This window comes from Scyliorhinus torazame, chromosome 4, assembly GCF_047496885.1.
Source record: "Scyliorhinus torazame isolate Kashiwa2021f chromosome 4, sScyTor2.1, whole genome shotgun sequence".
Taxonomy (NCBI): Eukaryota; Metazoa; Chordata; class Chondrichthyes; order Carcharhiniformes; family Scyliorhinidae; genus Scyliorhinus; species Scyliorhinus torazame.
The window spans coordinates 189755118-189771980 of record NC_092710.1 but is presented as its reverse complement, the minus strand read 5'-3'; the positions used below and the strand labels follow the sequence as shown (position 1 = coordinate 189771980).

General features: G+C 43.4%; 1 protein-coding gene across 1 annotated transcript in view; it reads right to left on the bottom strand.

The window, feature by feature from the left end:
- ift172 (intraflagellar transport 172) overlaps nt 1–16863 on the bottom strand; it is a 211697-nt gene that overhangs the window by 25446 nt on the left and 169388 nt on the right. The window contains exons 41-44 of the mRNA XM_072499027.1: nt 15601–15711; nt 12841–12960; nt 11884–11979; nt 6617–6676 (exon numbers count right to left, since the gene is read on the bottom strand). Of these exons, the coding sequence (XP_072355128.1) occupies nt 6617–6676; nt 11884–11979; nt 12841–12960; nt 15601–15711 (387 nt within the window). The remainder of the gene's footprint in view (nt 1–6616; nt 6677–11883; nt 11980–12840; nt 12961–15600; nt 15712–16863) is intronic.

Here is a 16863-nt window from a genome sequence, read left to right as displayed (position 1 = left end):
GGGGTTCGATTCAAAGTCATGGGGGTGGCCATCCCAATGAGCAAAATGATGGGGTTTGTAGGGGCCAAGGAAGTGCGGGATCCAGGTGGGAGATGCGTGATAGTGAGCGGGATGCTTTACGCGATGTGGGTGGTGCTAGTGTCTGTTTATGTACCGAATCAGAACGGCTTGGGGTTTGTTGAAGGGGTTGCTGCGAATGATTCCGGACCTGGACATGCATCAGTTGATCATGGGGAGTGATTTTAATTGCGTACTGGAGCCGAGGGTGGATAGGTCAAGCCCCAAATCATTGGGACGGTTGAGGATGGTGAAGGAGCTGGGAGGGTTTATGGAAAGGATGGGAATGGTGGATCCCTGGAGGGTTAGGAACCTGGGGGAGAGGTGTACTCCTTCTTCTCGCACATGTACTCCAGAATTGATTTCTTTGTGGTGAGCAGAGAGGTGTTGGTGGGTGTGGTGAGGATGGAGTATGCAGGAATCGTGATTTCTGACCATGCATCACATTGGCTGGAGGTTAAACGTAGCTCGAGGCAGGAGCAGAGGCTGGGGTGGAGGTCAGACCCGGGGCTTTTAGAGGACAAGGGGTTCTGTGATAGGGGTGGGTGGTGACAAAGGACTACGTGGAGCTGAACCAGAATGGGCCGGTATTGGCAGCCACATTTTGGAAAGCATTGAAGGCAGTGGTTTGGGGGAGGGGGGGGGATTATCACGTTCAAAGTGCACAGAGATAGGAGGAGGGAGGAGTATGGACGGTTATTAGATGAGATAGTTGAGGTGGACAGGAAATATTGGAGGGCCCCACCAAGGAGAATTGGCAAAGAGAAAGAAGGTGCAGGGGCAGTTCGATAGGCTGATGACGGGGAAGGCTGTTGGGCAGCCATGGAGGGTGAGGGGGGTTCAGTATGAATATGGAGAAAAGGTGAGCCACATGCTAGCCCATTAGCCACAGAGGCAGGCCGTGTCTAGAGTACAGACAGGGAAGGGGAAGTAGTGACGGAGCCTGGGAAGATAAATGAGGCATTCAGGGATTACTATGAGAAGTTGTGTAGGGCCGGTCCGGGTGGGGAGGAAGGGGACATGGGGCGGTTTTAAGATGGACTGGAATTCCCGGTCTCCTCTGGGTGCTCCGGTTTCTTCCCACAAGTCCCGAAAGATGTGCTTATTGGGTGAATTGGATGTCGAGTTCTCCCTCAGTGTACCCGAACAGATGCCAGAGTGTGGTGACTAGGGGATTTTCACAGTAACTTCATTGCAGTGTTAATGTAAGCCTACTTGTGACAATAATAATAAAAGATAGGATCGAGAAAGGTGATGGATAGCATAAAAGGCCACAATAAGGATGTGGAATCAGCTGAGGAGATACTTCAGGATGTAACGGGTGCTAACGCCATTGTGTGAGAACCACAGGTTTAAGCCAGGGGAGATGGATGGCATGTACAGGAGGTGGAGAGAGGAGGGGCTGGTGAGAGCGAGGGATCTATACCTGGAGGAGAGGTTTGCAAGTTGAGGGAGAGGGTAGAATTTCCGAAGGGAAGCAAATTCAGGTATATGCAAGTGAGGGACTTTGCGCGCGCTAGGTATGTCGAGGGTTTCCCAAGCTGCCAAAATATACCTTACTGGAGCAGTTGCTGCTCCCAGATGTGGAAGTGGAGGGCATGATTGGAGACATACATGGGTGGCTGGGGGAGCTCAAGGGGTGAGGATTGAGGAGAAAGAGGAGGAGGAGTTGGGGGGGGCTGGAGATAGGATGGGGAGTGTGAAGTGAGGCGATGCGCAGGGTGAATTCGACCTCTTCGTGAGCGAGGATAAATTTGATTCAGTTCAAGGTGGTACACAGGGTGCGCATGACTCGGGTGAGGATGAGTGGGTTTCTCTAGGGGGTGGCAGACGAGTGTGAGAAGTGTGGGCTGGGACCAGTAAACCTCACACATATGTTCTGGGGCTGTGAGAAGTTGGAGAGATACTGGGAGGGGGTGTTTGGGACGCTATCAAAGATTGTGGGGCAGAGGCCCGGCCAGACCCTATGGTGGTGATTTTTGGGGTATTGGAACTGCTGGACCTGATGGAGGGGAGGAAGACCAATGTTGTGGTCTTCTCCTCTCCCGTTGCCCGGTGAAGGATTTTGCTGGAATGGTGATCGATAATGCCACTGGGGGTGGCGGCCTGGCTCAGGGACCTGTACGACTTTCTCCAGATAGATAAGATTAAGTTAAAATTGAGGGGATTAGCGGAAGCTTTGAGACAAGGTGGGGACTGTTCATGTTTGAGGAATGGTTCATCGTGGGCGGGAGGAGAATGGTAGGTAGGGAGGGGTGAAAAGGGGCAAAAACTTGTACAAACTGAACTGTGGAGAATCACTTTGATTTATTTATGTTTTTGTACTTTTGAATATGTTTGGAATAAAATACCTTTTTAAAAAGAATAAATAATATTAAACAAAAAAGGATGAACGATATTACACTGTTCTGTCACCGCAACTAAATCTTTACAGATATATACAGCTTTTTCAGGATAATACAAGTTACAAATTTCGATGTTCTACTCTACTGTGCACAGTGAGTGCACAATCTATGTAAACCAACAAGTGACATGTGGTCAGACACACAACACTCTGAAACCCAGCAAGAGATGTCATCCAGAATAGATGCTATAGATTTCCCATCAACGTATACCGTTTTGGATGCTGTTGGGGGGGGGATGACCTACCGGGGGAAGGCCCTAGCGGCCAGGTCTCTGGCACTGAGTCTGGCTCTGGGGCTCAGAAGGGAAGGGGGGAGAATAGAAAAGCAATAGTTGTAGGAGATTCAATGGTTAGGGGAATAGATAGGAGATTCTGTGGTCGCGAGCGAGACTCCCGGAAGGTATGTTGCCTCCCGGATGCCAGGGCCAGGGATGTCTCGGATCGTGTCTTCAGGATCCTTAAGGGGGAGGGGGAGCAGCCAGAAGTCGTGGTGCACATTGGTACCAACGACTGTCCGATTGTCCGACCAGAGGAGGGGCAATATTGGATTTAGTACTGGGTAATGAGCCAGGGCAAGTGATAGATTTGTTAGTGGGGGAGCATTTTGGAGATAGTGACCACAATTCTGTGACTTTCACTTTAGTAATGGAGAGGGATAGGTACGTGCAACAGGGCAAGGTTTACAATTGGGGGAAGGGTAAATACGATGTTGTCAGACAAGAATTGAAGTGCATAAGTTGGGAACATAGGCTGGCAGGGAAGGACACAAGTGAAATGTGGAACTTGTTCAAGGAACAGGTGCTATGTGTCCTTGATATGTATGTCCCTGTCAGGCAGGGAAGAGATGGTCGAGTGAGGGAACCATGGTTGACAAGAGAGGTTGAATGTCTTGTTAAGAGGAAAAAGGTGACTTATGTAAGGCTGAGGAAACAAGGTTCAGACAGGGCATTGGAGGGATACAAGATAGCCAGGAGGGAACTGAAGAAAGGGATTAGGAGAGCTAAGAGAGGGCATGAACAATCTTTGGCGGGTAGGATCAAGGAAAACCCCAAGGCCTTTTACACATATGTGAGAAATATGAGAATGACTAGAGCGAGGGTAGGTCCGATCAAGGATCAAGGACAGTAGCGGGAGATTGTGTATTGAGTCTGAAGAGATAGGAGAGGTCTTGAACGAGTACTTTTCTTCTGTATTTACAAATGAGAGGGGCAATATTGTTGGAGAGGACAGTGTGAAACAGATTGGTAAGCTCGAGGAAATACTTGTTAGGAAGGAAGATGTGTTGGGCATTTTGAAAAACTTGAGGATAGACAAGTCCCCCGGGCCTGACGGGATATATCCAAGGATTCTATGGGAAGCAAGAGATGAAATTGCAGAGCCGTTGGCAATGATCTTTTCGTCCTCACTGTCAACAGGGGTGGTACCAGGGGATTGGAGAGTGGCGAATGTCCTGTTCAAAAAAGGGACTAGGGATAACCCTGGGAATTACAGGCCAGTTAGTCTTACTTCGGTGGTAGGCAAAGTAATGGAAAGGGTACTGAAGGATAGGATTTCTGAGCATCTGGAAAGACACTGCTTGATTAGGGATAGTCAGCACGGATTTGTGAGGGGTAGGTCTTGCCTTACAAATCTTATTGAATTCTTTGAGGAGGTGACCAAGCATGTGGATGAAGGTAAAGCAGTGGATGTAGTGTACATGGATTTTAGTAAGGCATTTGATAAAGTTCCCCATGGTAGGCTTATGCAGAAAGTAAGGAGGCATGGGATAGTGGGAAATTTGGCCAGTTGGATAACGAACTGGCTAACCGATAGAAGTCAGAGAGTGATGGTGGATGGCAAATATTCAGCCTGGATCCCAGTTACCAGTGGCGTACCGCAGGGATCAGTTCTGGGTCCTCTGCTGTTTGTGATTTTCATTAATGACTTGGATGAGGGAGTTGAAGGGTGGGTCAGTAAATTTGCAGACGATACGAAGATTGGTGGAGTTGTGGATAGTAAGGAGGGCTGTTGTTGGCTGCAAAGAGACATAGATAGGATGCAGAGCTGGGCTGAGAAGTGGCAGATGGAGTTTAACCCTGAAAAGTGTGAGGTTGTCCATTTTGGAAGGACAAATATGAATGCGGAATACAGGGTTAACGGTAGAGTTCTTGGCAATGTGGAGGAGCAGAGAGATCTTGGGGTCTATGTTCATACATCTTTGAAAGTTGCCACTCAAGTGGATAGAGCTGTGAAGAAGGCCTATGGTGTGCTCGCGTTCATTAACAGAGGGATTGAATTTAAGAGCCGTGAGGTGATGATGCAGCTGTACAAAACTTTGGTAAGGCCACATTTGGAGTACTGTGTACAGTTCTGGTCGCCTCATTTTAGGAAGGATGTGGAAGCTCTGGAAAAGGTGCAAAGAAGATTTACCAGGATGTTGCCTGGAATGGAGAGTAGGTCTTACGAGGAAAGGTTGAGGGTGCTAGGCCTTTTCTCATTAGAACGGAGAAGGGTGAGGGGCGACTTGATAGAGGTTTATAAGATGATCAGGGGAATAGATAGAGTAGACAGTCAGAGACTTTTTCCCCGGGTGGAACAAACCATTACAAGTGGACATAAATTTAAGGTGAAAGGTGGAAGATATAGGAGGGATATCAGAGGTAGGTTCTTTACTCAGAGAGTAGTGGGGGCATGGAATGCACTGCCTGTGGAAGTAGTTGAGTCAGAAACATTAGGGACCTTCAAGCAGCTATTGGATAGGTACATGGATTACAGTAAAATGATAGTGTAGATTTATTTGTTCTCAAGGGCAGCACGGTAGCATTGTGGATAGCACAATTGCTTCACAGCTCCAGGGTCCCAGGTTCGATTCCGGCTTGGGTCACTGTCTGTGCGGAGTCTGCACGTCCTCCCCGTGTCTGCGTGGGTTTCCTCCGGGTGCTCCGGTTTCCTCCCACGGTCCAAAGATGTGCGGGTTAGGTGATTTGGCCAATGATAAATTGCCCTTAATGTCCAAATTGCCCTTGGTGTTGGGTGGAAGTGTTGAGTTTGGGTAGGGTGCTCTTTCCAAGAGCCGGTGCAGACTCAAAGGGCCGAATGGCCTCCTTCTGCACTGTAAATTCAATGATAATCTATGCTTAATCTAGGACAAAGGTTCGGCACAACATCGTGGGCCGAAGGGCCTGTTCTGTGCTGTATTTTCTATGTTCTATGTTTAACGTCTCCCAACTCGTCACACAGAACTCGGCCTTTCACATGAGGGTTTCCAATCACTCTCGAAGAACTCTTTTTGGAATCTTTCCCCAAAGGGCACTTTCTCTTCAGTGTCTTCAACAAGAATCCACCTCCATGATTTTAACCTCTCCTTCCAATAATCCTCTCCCCTAGAACATCACGTGTTTTCAAGCTTCGCCTTATACGCAATCTCTCAGATACCCAGCCTTGCCAACAGAACACCACACCATTGCTTTACAGGCTATTAGTAAGGGGTCACCAACCTCTGATTGTCTCTACTGATCTCCTGGCTATCCACAAGCCCACATTATTTCAGGTCTTCATACTGTAGCCCTGCTTTTTAACTTGCAGCCTCTGTTCCTCAGCCTTAACTTCACTGGCTATGATTCCTGTCCTTGTTCCTGCCTCAACTGTCATCTTGGGTTGTATTCCTGCACCTCGTTGGTTTTTGAATCTTCTTTGGGACTTTCTTTCTGTCCTTTTGCATTGTCCTGTCCGTTCCAGCAGTTGCGGTGGAACTGGTGTTTTCCTTCTGGGTCACCTTCTTCCAGCTGAACTGAATCTGCCCATGTGCCCTTTGTTGCTCGGCAACATCATAGTTCCCCCCCCCCCCCCCCCCCATAAGAGTTGTAAAACCGTATTAAAAATTCAGATATACAAACAAACCCAGATTTACAGGCAATCTTGAAACCAAAACTCAAGTCCCCTTAACGCACAACTTCAGAAATATAAATTAAGCTTAAACGTAAATTTATTGCTTCTGCCCAACACACACACAAACACACAAATACAAATATAAAGATTACCTAAAATTATACCTATTTATTAACAATGATGGTAATGCTTTAAATGCATCATCTTTTTTCTTACATTTGCTGAATTAGAGAGAAAATTTCTGAAAACATTAACAATAGACTGACGTTAGAAGATTAGAGCACTTACATCACAAAGATCCAGAAAACGATTCAGGAATATAAAAGCCATGTTCTCCCAACCAATTGCCTGTTTTATTATGGGGAGAAAAGGATTTTAGTTCACTGAAGTGTAGTTGCTAAGAAACCAAAATTGCATGGATGTCAAAAGCTGGGGACTGTGAGGAGACTGTTTTGAAGGGTGCTTCAATATTCCCATGTGGTTTTGTGACTCCATGACTCTCGCTCCAGAGTCTGCCATTAAATTCACTGGGCAGTCTCAGTTCCACATCCAAACTGGAATAGCAATTATTTTGTTTTAATGCCATGAATTGACAGAAGTACAAACAAATAGCAAGTTGAAACTTTCAGTTAAACAGAAATAAAGGGCTGAATTATGTGATCCTGGCAGGCGTGTTTCCAAGAGGGTGGGGCACGTAAAATGGAGTGGGCACCCATCCCACCACCTTCCCGCCCACCTCTGAGCTCACCCCCATGATATGACTTGGGTGGATGCCGAGCCCGCCTACCATATTAAAATGACCAATTAAGGAACAGTTAGACATGTTATCAAGCCTAGTTACCCGAATAATACTCTATCCATGCCCATGCATGGCAGCAGGGCAGGAGAAGAAAGCCTAATTTTTAACCTCAAATCATTAAAGGATGGGAAGGAGAGGGGAGGATCACTCTTCAGGGGCTGTCCTTTGCCAGTTGTGGGACAGCATCCCTTAGACTGAACCGCTCTTCCTTCCTACCTGCTCCCCCTCTTAATTCCTCCGCCCCCACCCCTCCCTCTCCTCCACCCACCACATTGCCCATCTCCCTAACCCTCCCAAACCTTCCCTGCCTGAGGCCCCAACTGCTCCAGGGATCCTAGGCCTTGGGCTCCTCACTTTTGCAGCAGTCCCACAGCTGTCACTGATGCCTTCCTGGCGCTGTCGGGACTGATGGAGCTGGTGGCCATTTGGATTAGCTAGCAGCTCCAGAGAGTAGGCCTTAGAGGATGTCCCCCTCAGTCCTCATTAATGAGTTGCACAGCACTTCATTGCTGTGTGGGATGACTTCTGGCAGCTCCCTCACCCCAGTACTATTCTGCCCAAAATGTGCAAAAGAAAGTCTTACTATCTAAATTTCAATTTGCAGCCCCTTAGGTGTTTTGTTACATCAAATTTCCATTGGAGGTTTTGTGTTTCTGAAAGCTTTTTTCTATAAAGTTAGTGTTAAAAGTAGATTTACTTGTTCTTTGAGTTACTAATAAAGTTGTACCCCACATTGTGATGTTCGCATCTACTAACCAGGGACAGGTCTTTACAGCAACGAAGGACAAGAAGGAAATTAACCCTAGTTTGAATGCATTAACTATGTTCATCAATTCTTATTTTAGTTATTTTATTTTAAACAGTTAATCATTACAAATTGCTAGAAAAATCCTTTTGCCCACCTCATATCTGGTTGCAACCTAAATGATTACTGTTTCGAAAACAAAGGTAGTTTTAAGGGATTTATATTGGTAAACATTAGAAATAAGGTATAGTTTTAAGTGGGTTTAATTTAATATTTCTGTGCCTGGAAGAGTAAAACCGATAGTTAGATTAATGTTCTACAATGGTGGTTGCAGGTTTCAATTCCAACTGTAATTCTTTTGTGCTTAGAGGGGGCTACGGCATGAAGAATAAATGGAAGCAAGTCATTGCTTAGCTACAGGAGGCCACTTTTCAGGGGAAAGGGCTTTCCTTTATTCTGAGTTTGAACTGGAAGCCAGAGCAGTTGGAGACAGAACACTGGGGACTGAACAGCTCTCTGAACAGATTGAAAGGAGAAGTTGGAAAGGACAAGGGAGTTGCAAAGATGCAAGCTCTCTAAGAAACATAATACAATCCAGATACCAGGGAATTGGAACAGAAAGAACATTTAAGATACCTGAAGTTAGTAAAAGTTTCTACAAATACATAAAACAAAAAAGAGTGGCTAAGGTAAATATTGGTCCTTTAGAGGATGAGAAGGGAGATTTAATAATGGGAGATGAGGAAATGGCTGAAGAACTGAACAGGTTTTTTGGGTCGGTCTTCACAGTGGAAGACACAAATAACATGCCAGTGACTGATGGAAATGAGGCTATGACAGGTGAAGACCTTGAGAGGATTGTTATCACCAAGGAGGTAGTGATGGGCAAGCTAATGGGGCTAAAGGTAGACAAGTCTCCTGGACCTGATGGAATGCATCCCAGAGTGCTAAAAGAGATGGCTAGGGAAATTGCAAATGCACTAGTGATAATTTACCAAAATTCACTAGACTCTGGGGTGGTCCCGGCGGATTGGAAATTAGCAAACGTGACACCACTGTTTAAAAAAGGAGGAAGGCAGAAAGCGGGTAATTATAGGCCAGTGAGCTTTACTTCGGTAGTAGGGAAGATGCTGGAATCTATCATCAAGGAAGAAATAGCGAGGCATCTGGATGGAAATTGTCCCATTGGACAGACGCAGCATGGGTTCATAAAGGGCAGGTCTTGCCTAACTAATTTAGTGGAATTTTTTGAGGACATTAACAGTGCGGTAGATAACGGGGAGCCAATGGATGTGGTATATCTGGATTTCCAGAAAGCCTTTGACAAGGTGCCACACAAAAGGTTGTTGCATAAGATAAAGATGCATGGCATTAAGGGGAAAGTAGTAGCATGGATAGAGGATTGGTTAATGAATAGAAAGCAAAGAGTGGGGATTAATGGGTGTTTCTCTGGTTGGCAATCAGTAGCTAGTGGTGTCCCTCAGGGATCAGTGTTGGGCCCACAACTGTTCACAATTTACATAGATGATTTGGAGTTGGGGACCAAGGGCAATGTGTCCAAGTTTGCAGACGACACTAAGATAAGTGGTAAAGCAAAAAGTGCAGAGGATACTGGAAGTCTGCAGAGGGATTTGGATAGGCTAAGTGAATGGGCTAGGGTCTGGCAGATGGAATACAATGTTGACAAATGTGAGGTTATCCATTTTGGTAGGAATAACAGCAAAAGGGATTATTATTTAAATGATAAAATATTAAAACATGCTGCTGTGCAGAGAGACCTGGGTGTGCTAGTGCATGAGTCGCAAAAAGTTGGTTTTCAGGTGCAACAGGTGATTAAGAAGGCAAATGGAATTTTGTCCTTCACTGCTAGAGGGATGGAGTTTAAGACTAGGGAGGTTCTGCTGCAATTGTATAAGGTGTTAGTGAGGCCACACCTGGAGTATTGTGTTCAGTTTTGGTCTCCTTACTTGAGAAAGGACGTACTGGCACTGGAGGGTGTGCAGAGGAGATTCACTAGGTTAATCTCAGAGCTGAAGGGGTTGGATTACGAGGAGAAGTTGAGTAGACTGGGACTGTACTCGTTGGAATTTAGAAGGATGAGGGGGGATCTTATAGAAACATATAAGATTCTGAAGGGAATAGATAGGATAGATGTGGGCAGGTTGTTTCCACTGGCGGGTGAAAGCAGAACTAGGGGGCATAGCCTCAAAATAAGGGGAAGTAGATTTAGGACTGAGTTTAGGAGGAACTTCTTCACCCAAAGGGTTGTGAATCTATGGAATTCCTTGCCCAGTGAAGCAGTAGAGGCTCCTTCATTAAATGTTTTTAAGATAAAGATAGATAGTTTTTTGAAGAATAAAGGGATTAAGGGTTATGGTGTTCGGGCCGGAAAGTGGAGCTGAGTCCACAAAAGATCAGCCATGATCTCATTGAATGGTGGAGCAGGCTCGAGGGGCCAGATGGCCTACTCCTGCTCCTAGTTCTTATGTTCTTATGTTAAGAGAACAGAGACCAAGGTATGGTTCCTAAGAATTAAAGGAAGAGTAAACAAAGTATTTGGAGTTAAAGAAACAATTGAAGCAAGTAGATTTAACGTAGGACAGCAGACTTTAGAGGTAGGTGAAACATCTGATGCCATTTTAATTCAGTCTGGAAATTGAGAGTTAAAACAATTGTGAACAGTTTGTACAGCCATAAAGATAAGGAAAACCTAAAAGGGGTTGGTGTAAAATCCTGGACTGGAGTCACTATGAAAAGTGGAGCACAAGCTTTGTTTAAAAGTGTAATTTGGAAAACCTGGGCTAGATTTTGGGAGGCAAACCGCTAAGGGAAAGCATTATTATTATTATGAGAAGATTTTAAAGCGTGGCCGGAATTCTTCGGCCGTTGGATTCTCTTTTCCCCCTGGTGGCATGGGGTGACTTCAATGGAAAATTCCATTGACAAGCGGCGGGAAGAGAGAACCTCGCCACCAGCAAACGGCACACCATTGAGAAACATGTGGCTGGGGAACTGGAGAATCCCGCCCTGTGTTTTTGGGAGTGGAGTTTGGGAACTCTCAGGTGACAATCATCTAGAGGGATTTGGAGGAGAAAATCACAGATACGAACTTGGGTTCAAAGCAGAGTGCACACAATCTGTGTGCTTAAAAGGGCCTGTGTGGTAATGGGACCATTGTAGCTGAAGATGTACTTTGTAATCTGTGTTAATGTTAAAATCCGTGTACATTTGTTAAGCTAAGGGGAGAGTAAAGGAATATTGTATAATAATCCAACTTTTCATGTTTAATAAATGTCATTTTCTTATTGTTAAAACTAATTAGCGATCCTGTGACTCTGTTCCGCAATGTTTAATTAAAAATAGTAAAACTTACGGTCTTTTGATCATTCATTAGATTTTGAGATCTTCGCATTCAGTTATAACATCAAATGGGATTGTAACATTACGGATTCTGAATTCTAAAGTTAATAAAGCTATACTTATGTAACAGTTCTGACCCCCAATGGATTGTTTAGTTAATTTAGTTATGCTGTTCATACAGTTCCAGTGCATACTGAAGAAAAGTTAAAAGTAAATTTTCTGGAAATAAATAAATTAAATTTATAAAGTGACTTATTTGTGCTCTCAGGAAGCCTCAAAGTAATTAGAGCCAACAAGGTTGCTTTTGAGGTACAATCACTATATGTGAAGCAGAAATAAATGTTCAGCTAGAAATCCTAAAACTAGTTTGAATATTAACAAACTTTATTTTTTTTGGATCCTGACTGAATTCAATAGCAACATATCGTTACTTCCCTTTCTTGGAAAATTTAAATTGAGAAAAAAAATCAGATGCTTGTACTAGTGCCAAGAGTGTTCTTTTTTCTACAGTACCTGGTGAGGAATTTATGTATCTGCCATTTTCCAGTTTCATTTTTAGAACTATTACCAGCCGAGTTGATTTGCAGCACCCCTACAATATAGTCATATCGCCAATACAGGTAAAATCCCAGGTGATGGTGGAATACATACCTTTGCTGCCATGCCAGCCTCATAAAAAGCTTTGTCAGCAGGGATGATGTCTGTGTGCCGCAGCAAAGAGATGGATAATTTTGCTGTAATCATGTCCTGAAATCAAGAATCATTTCACATGTTTTAACATGCAATAGATTTAAAAATGTCCAATCACTATTCATTTGTATTTCATTGTTGAAAACACTGCAATTTTCCATTTCACAAAACATTAAGAAGAGCACAGAAATTGTTAAATTGCCTTTATGAAATTGAACTAGACTGATAATTGGATTCTTTGTTAATTTATAAATGCCACTTCTATAATAGATAATGCACTGACAATAGAAAACCTGGTTACACAGTCATGGAGAATCTGTCTGTTTAGATATAAAAATTACATTTCTTACTGAAAACAGTGTTACAGCCAAATTGCTCAACAAGGTAGCATATCAACAAAACAGTGGAATGCAAGATAACAATGCCCAATAAACCAGCAACTATTCATTACCTTTAAAAGGGTGGCATAGTAGCACAGTGGTTAGCCCTGTTGCTTCACAGCAGCAGGGTCCCAGGTTCGCTTCCTGGCTTGGGTCACTGTCTGTGCGGAGTCTGCACATTCTCCCCGTGTCTGCGTGAGTTTCCTCCGGGTGCTTTGGTTTCCTCCCACAGTCCAAAGATGTGGAGGTTAGATGGATTGGCCGTGCTAAATTGCCCTTAGGTTAGGTGCGGCTGCTGGTTTACGGGGATAGGGTGGAGGTAGGGGCTTAAGTGGGGTCCTCTTTCCAAGAGCCGGTGCAGACCTGATGGGCCGAATGGCCTCTTTCTGCACTGTAAATTCTATGACTCTTAACTAATGAAAGGTCACTTTTTATTCTAAGTAGTAAGAAAGACCAGTCCATCGGTGTCAGGATGTAGTAATACATAAAACTTTGATAAACCCAATAGTAGGGTACTCACACAGTAACATAAACTTACCAGCTGGTTGACTCCCAGTGATCCTGCACGAGTGGCATAATAATGTGAAATCAGCAGCATCTGCTCAAACTCTTCATGGGCAGGAGAATTAGCCTCAGAAGATTTAACTAGATTTTCACACTGGAACATTACAAAAACACATCCCAAAAATTAATGCTGTTTTCATTTACTGTGTAGACCGAGACTGTATGGACCACAGAATTACAGAAAACACATTATAAATGTTACCTACAACACCGTAGATACAGTTACACACTTTAAATAAGCCATAGGTTGAATAAAAATCATTTGGAGTCTGGTGCATTTATGATCAGAGTCGGGAGTATTTATGAAATAGGTCGATTCAGATCCTGCTCAGTTTCTGCTCCAAGAACAATAAGTTGGAAGACTCCAAGTGCAAATGAGTCTCAGAGGATACAAGTAGAAATTGCAGAGTAGAGTCCCGAAAGGCATTGCATCCTGGTAGCCAGCTACAAAATTCACTGTTGGTGTCCTGAGAGCAAGCCTCACACCTCAAGCTCTAAGCCAGATGGATGAAGCAAATAAAAAACTGAAGTTATTCAGTTATTAAATTTAACTTTTAAAAAAGGACAAATACGACCGGAATCTGATAATTTTGAAGAAAGGCCTTTGAGTTAAAAGATTGGACTGAAAGAAAAACTCTCCAATTTATATTTATGTGAAGTACTTGGATATCATTTAAATTAAAAAATAAAGTCTATAGGCAATTCCATAACCTCAGCACTTTCCCTTCATTCATTCCACTTGTAATTCTCCAATCACTAAATCCACTCACTCCCTTAAGTGGTCAGGTTTTGTTTTCCCCTTCCCCACCTATCTTCCTTTCCTATTTGTTTCCATCAAAGAGCCTTTGTTTGCCTGTAAAATTCAAACTGTCTTTGTTTTTAAATTAATGTTAGAATAAAACTGCCCATCTTCCGTTCTCTCTATCTGTGTCTCCCCTGTTGTCTGACAGATATTAGAAATTAGAGTCTTTGTCTCATGGCTGTAAACATTTCGAATTATCAACAAAACGTAGCTAGGAACATCAGTTGACATCAAAGTTCAACATGTTTTTGAAAACTGAAGTAACTGCACATGAGAACACATTTCTTCTCTTCAACGCCCTCTCTTGAACCCAGTCCCCCTTTCTCTCACTTGAACCCCAGTCTCTCACTTTTTCTACTTATTAATTAGATACGGTCAAGTTTTCGCCCTCATTTAACTGAATTGCCTCATTTAATTGATGTGTAGCTCAGTAAAGCTTTTCAAATTTGGCCCATCTTTTTCCAGCCAAGCTGCTGTAATCTAAAGAAAAGGATTCTTCAGACCAGCTGGCTGAATTGTACTGATGCATCCTGAGAAATACTGCACGTGCTCAGACATCATAGGGCAGCACGGTGCAATGATTAACACTACTCCCTCACGACACTGAGGTCGCGGGTTCGATCCCAGCCCCGGGTCACTGTCTGTGTGGAGTTTGCACATTCTCCCCGTGTTTGCATGGGACACACCCTCACAACCCAAAGATGTGCAGGCTCGGTGGACTGGCCACGCTAAATTGCCTCTTAATTGAAAAAAAAAGAATTGGGTACTCAAAATGTATATTTAAAAAAAAGACAGCACAAACCAAATTCTCATGTTATTGAGAACTATGCATCAAGTTACAAAATGTAGTTTCAGACAAAAATAGCAGAAAAAATTATTCAGAAGAGATTCACACTATGAAAACAGAAAGCCAGCTTTTTATTTATTCTTTTTTTCTGAACCAACCAAGTCTTCTTTCCAGTAGATAATTTGGACAATTGGAGGTATCAAAACTATCCTTCGCCTCAGCCTTACCTACAAAGGTCAAATCTCTATTGTCATGGAAAAATAAAACGTTACTTTACAAGAAAGTTGTTTGTGACAGCATGAAAATGTTCCCTTCCAGCCCAAATAGAAAAAGAAAATATTCAAAATTATCACCAAGCGCAATATAATCAAAATCATTGAAAACATTTGTAATTTTTTGGATCAATGTGTTTAAACAAGAAATTATCTTTGTGCATGGTTCACAAATACTCGCTGTATCATGGTTGAGAAATGTTTCTGTTCATCATTTGTCCAATAATTGAGAAAGCCATCATCTGAGCTCAAACAAAGGTCAAAACAGCTGAATCATAACATAGATAAACATTTTGTACAGAAACCATTTGACGAGATCGAAATAATCCCACATATCTGCATAATAAAGATGAAACACATTGCTTCTGAAATGTCCCATTCTTATCCCTCAGAGGAACATCCTTTTATACCAATTCAGCAGGATTGCTGACACAAGCAAGAAGGCAGTGTACAGTGTTGAGTTTATGCAAGTTTTCAGCACAGGATTTTCTGGCCCCTACACCGGTGGGTATCATCAAGGGCAGGATGGGGAAAATATGGAGAGCCATTGCCTTTTAACAGCTCTCCAAATTTCCCCAGCCCACTCACAACGATGCCTGTCTGTGCCATGGCCGGAAAACCCGGCCCTAAGTGCGGTCTTTCACTCATGTTCATAGAATACTGATTTGAAACTACCTAAATTTATTCTACCCAAAACCTTTTCAAAAATAGACAGACCACAGATCTCAACTCCAACTGTTTAGATTTCTATCTCGGTTTAGAGGTTAAAGAATAATGATGCAACACTCTCTGACATTCAGATCTTGGTATAAATCTCAATTTGTTTCAATATTGTTTTTCTCATATACATAATTGCGTTTATGCTTTACTAACCAGATTGAAGAGCACATCGCGAAGATCAGCCCATGTCCTGTAAGCATCTGCACTATTTTTATCTGGCATGTTTATAACATCTATGAAAATCCGTTTGTATATGTTAAAATTCTGCACACAAAAAACAAAGGTAAAGATCATCACAAAACTAAAACATACAAAGAACTTTTTTTCTGAGAAACTTCCGCATTTTTCAAAGATTGTCATAGGAATGTACAGGTCAAATTATTAAGCACAGGCAATCAATAAGGCACTCCACTACTGGCCTGTTGGGCTTTACGGTGTAGTGTCTGTGATGGATGCCCCGCCCAGTATGCCATTAATATAGGTCTGAAATCTTATGCCATGGGACCCCACTTTATATCTCTTCATGGGACTCCCGCCCGAGTCAAGTATTAAAATAGACATGGGCCAGTAGAGATGCAAGTGCACTGCCTAGATTTTAACTCCATTCTCACATGGTTTCTGCTAGTTGTAGGGAGTTAAAATTCCCTCTCTTCCTGTGCCAAATGTTTTGACCTAAAACTTGACTTACAGCTTCTATATTTTCCGAGAAACAGCGTGGAGAGAGGTGGACCCCGCGAGTTAAAACTGCAGGGGAAGGGAGAGCAGCTTCAGAATGGGAAACAGTACAGAGAGAGGCGGGCACGTTGAGTTAAAACCAAGGGGGAAGGGAGAGCAGCTTCAGAATGGGAAACAGTACGGAGAGATGTGGACCCGGCGAGTTAAAACAGCAAGGGAAGGGACGGGAGCTGTGCGGGACGAGCTCATCATAAACAGAGTAGAAAAAAAATTGAAAATACAGGAAAATCGTAGGTTCATTGGTTGGTAGGTACCTGCCAATTTGAATTACCTATTCTAAATTGCTTTCAGATTAAAGGTAAATAAGAGGAATATTTTACAGATTAAACAACTAAAGACCAGTTGGAAATTTAAAAAAACAAATAAAATAAAATAGAGATGCAGGGCCAGACAACGTGTTATACCTGCATGATGTGGGAACTGGTGGAGCCCATAGCAGTTCCTAGTGACCACATCTATAGTAAGTGTTGGTTCCTTGAGGAACTCCAGCTCGGGGTGATGAGCTGGAGTCTAAGCTTTGGACACTGTGACACGTCAAGGAGGGGGAGAGTTACCTGGATGTTGTGTTTCAGGAGACAGTCCATAAAATCCTTACAGTACAGGAGGAGGCCATTTGGCCCTTCGAGTCTGCACCAATCCTCTGAAGAGCACTCTATTTAGGTCAACACCCCCTCCTATCCT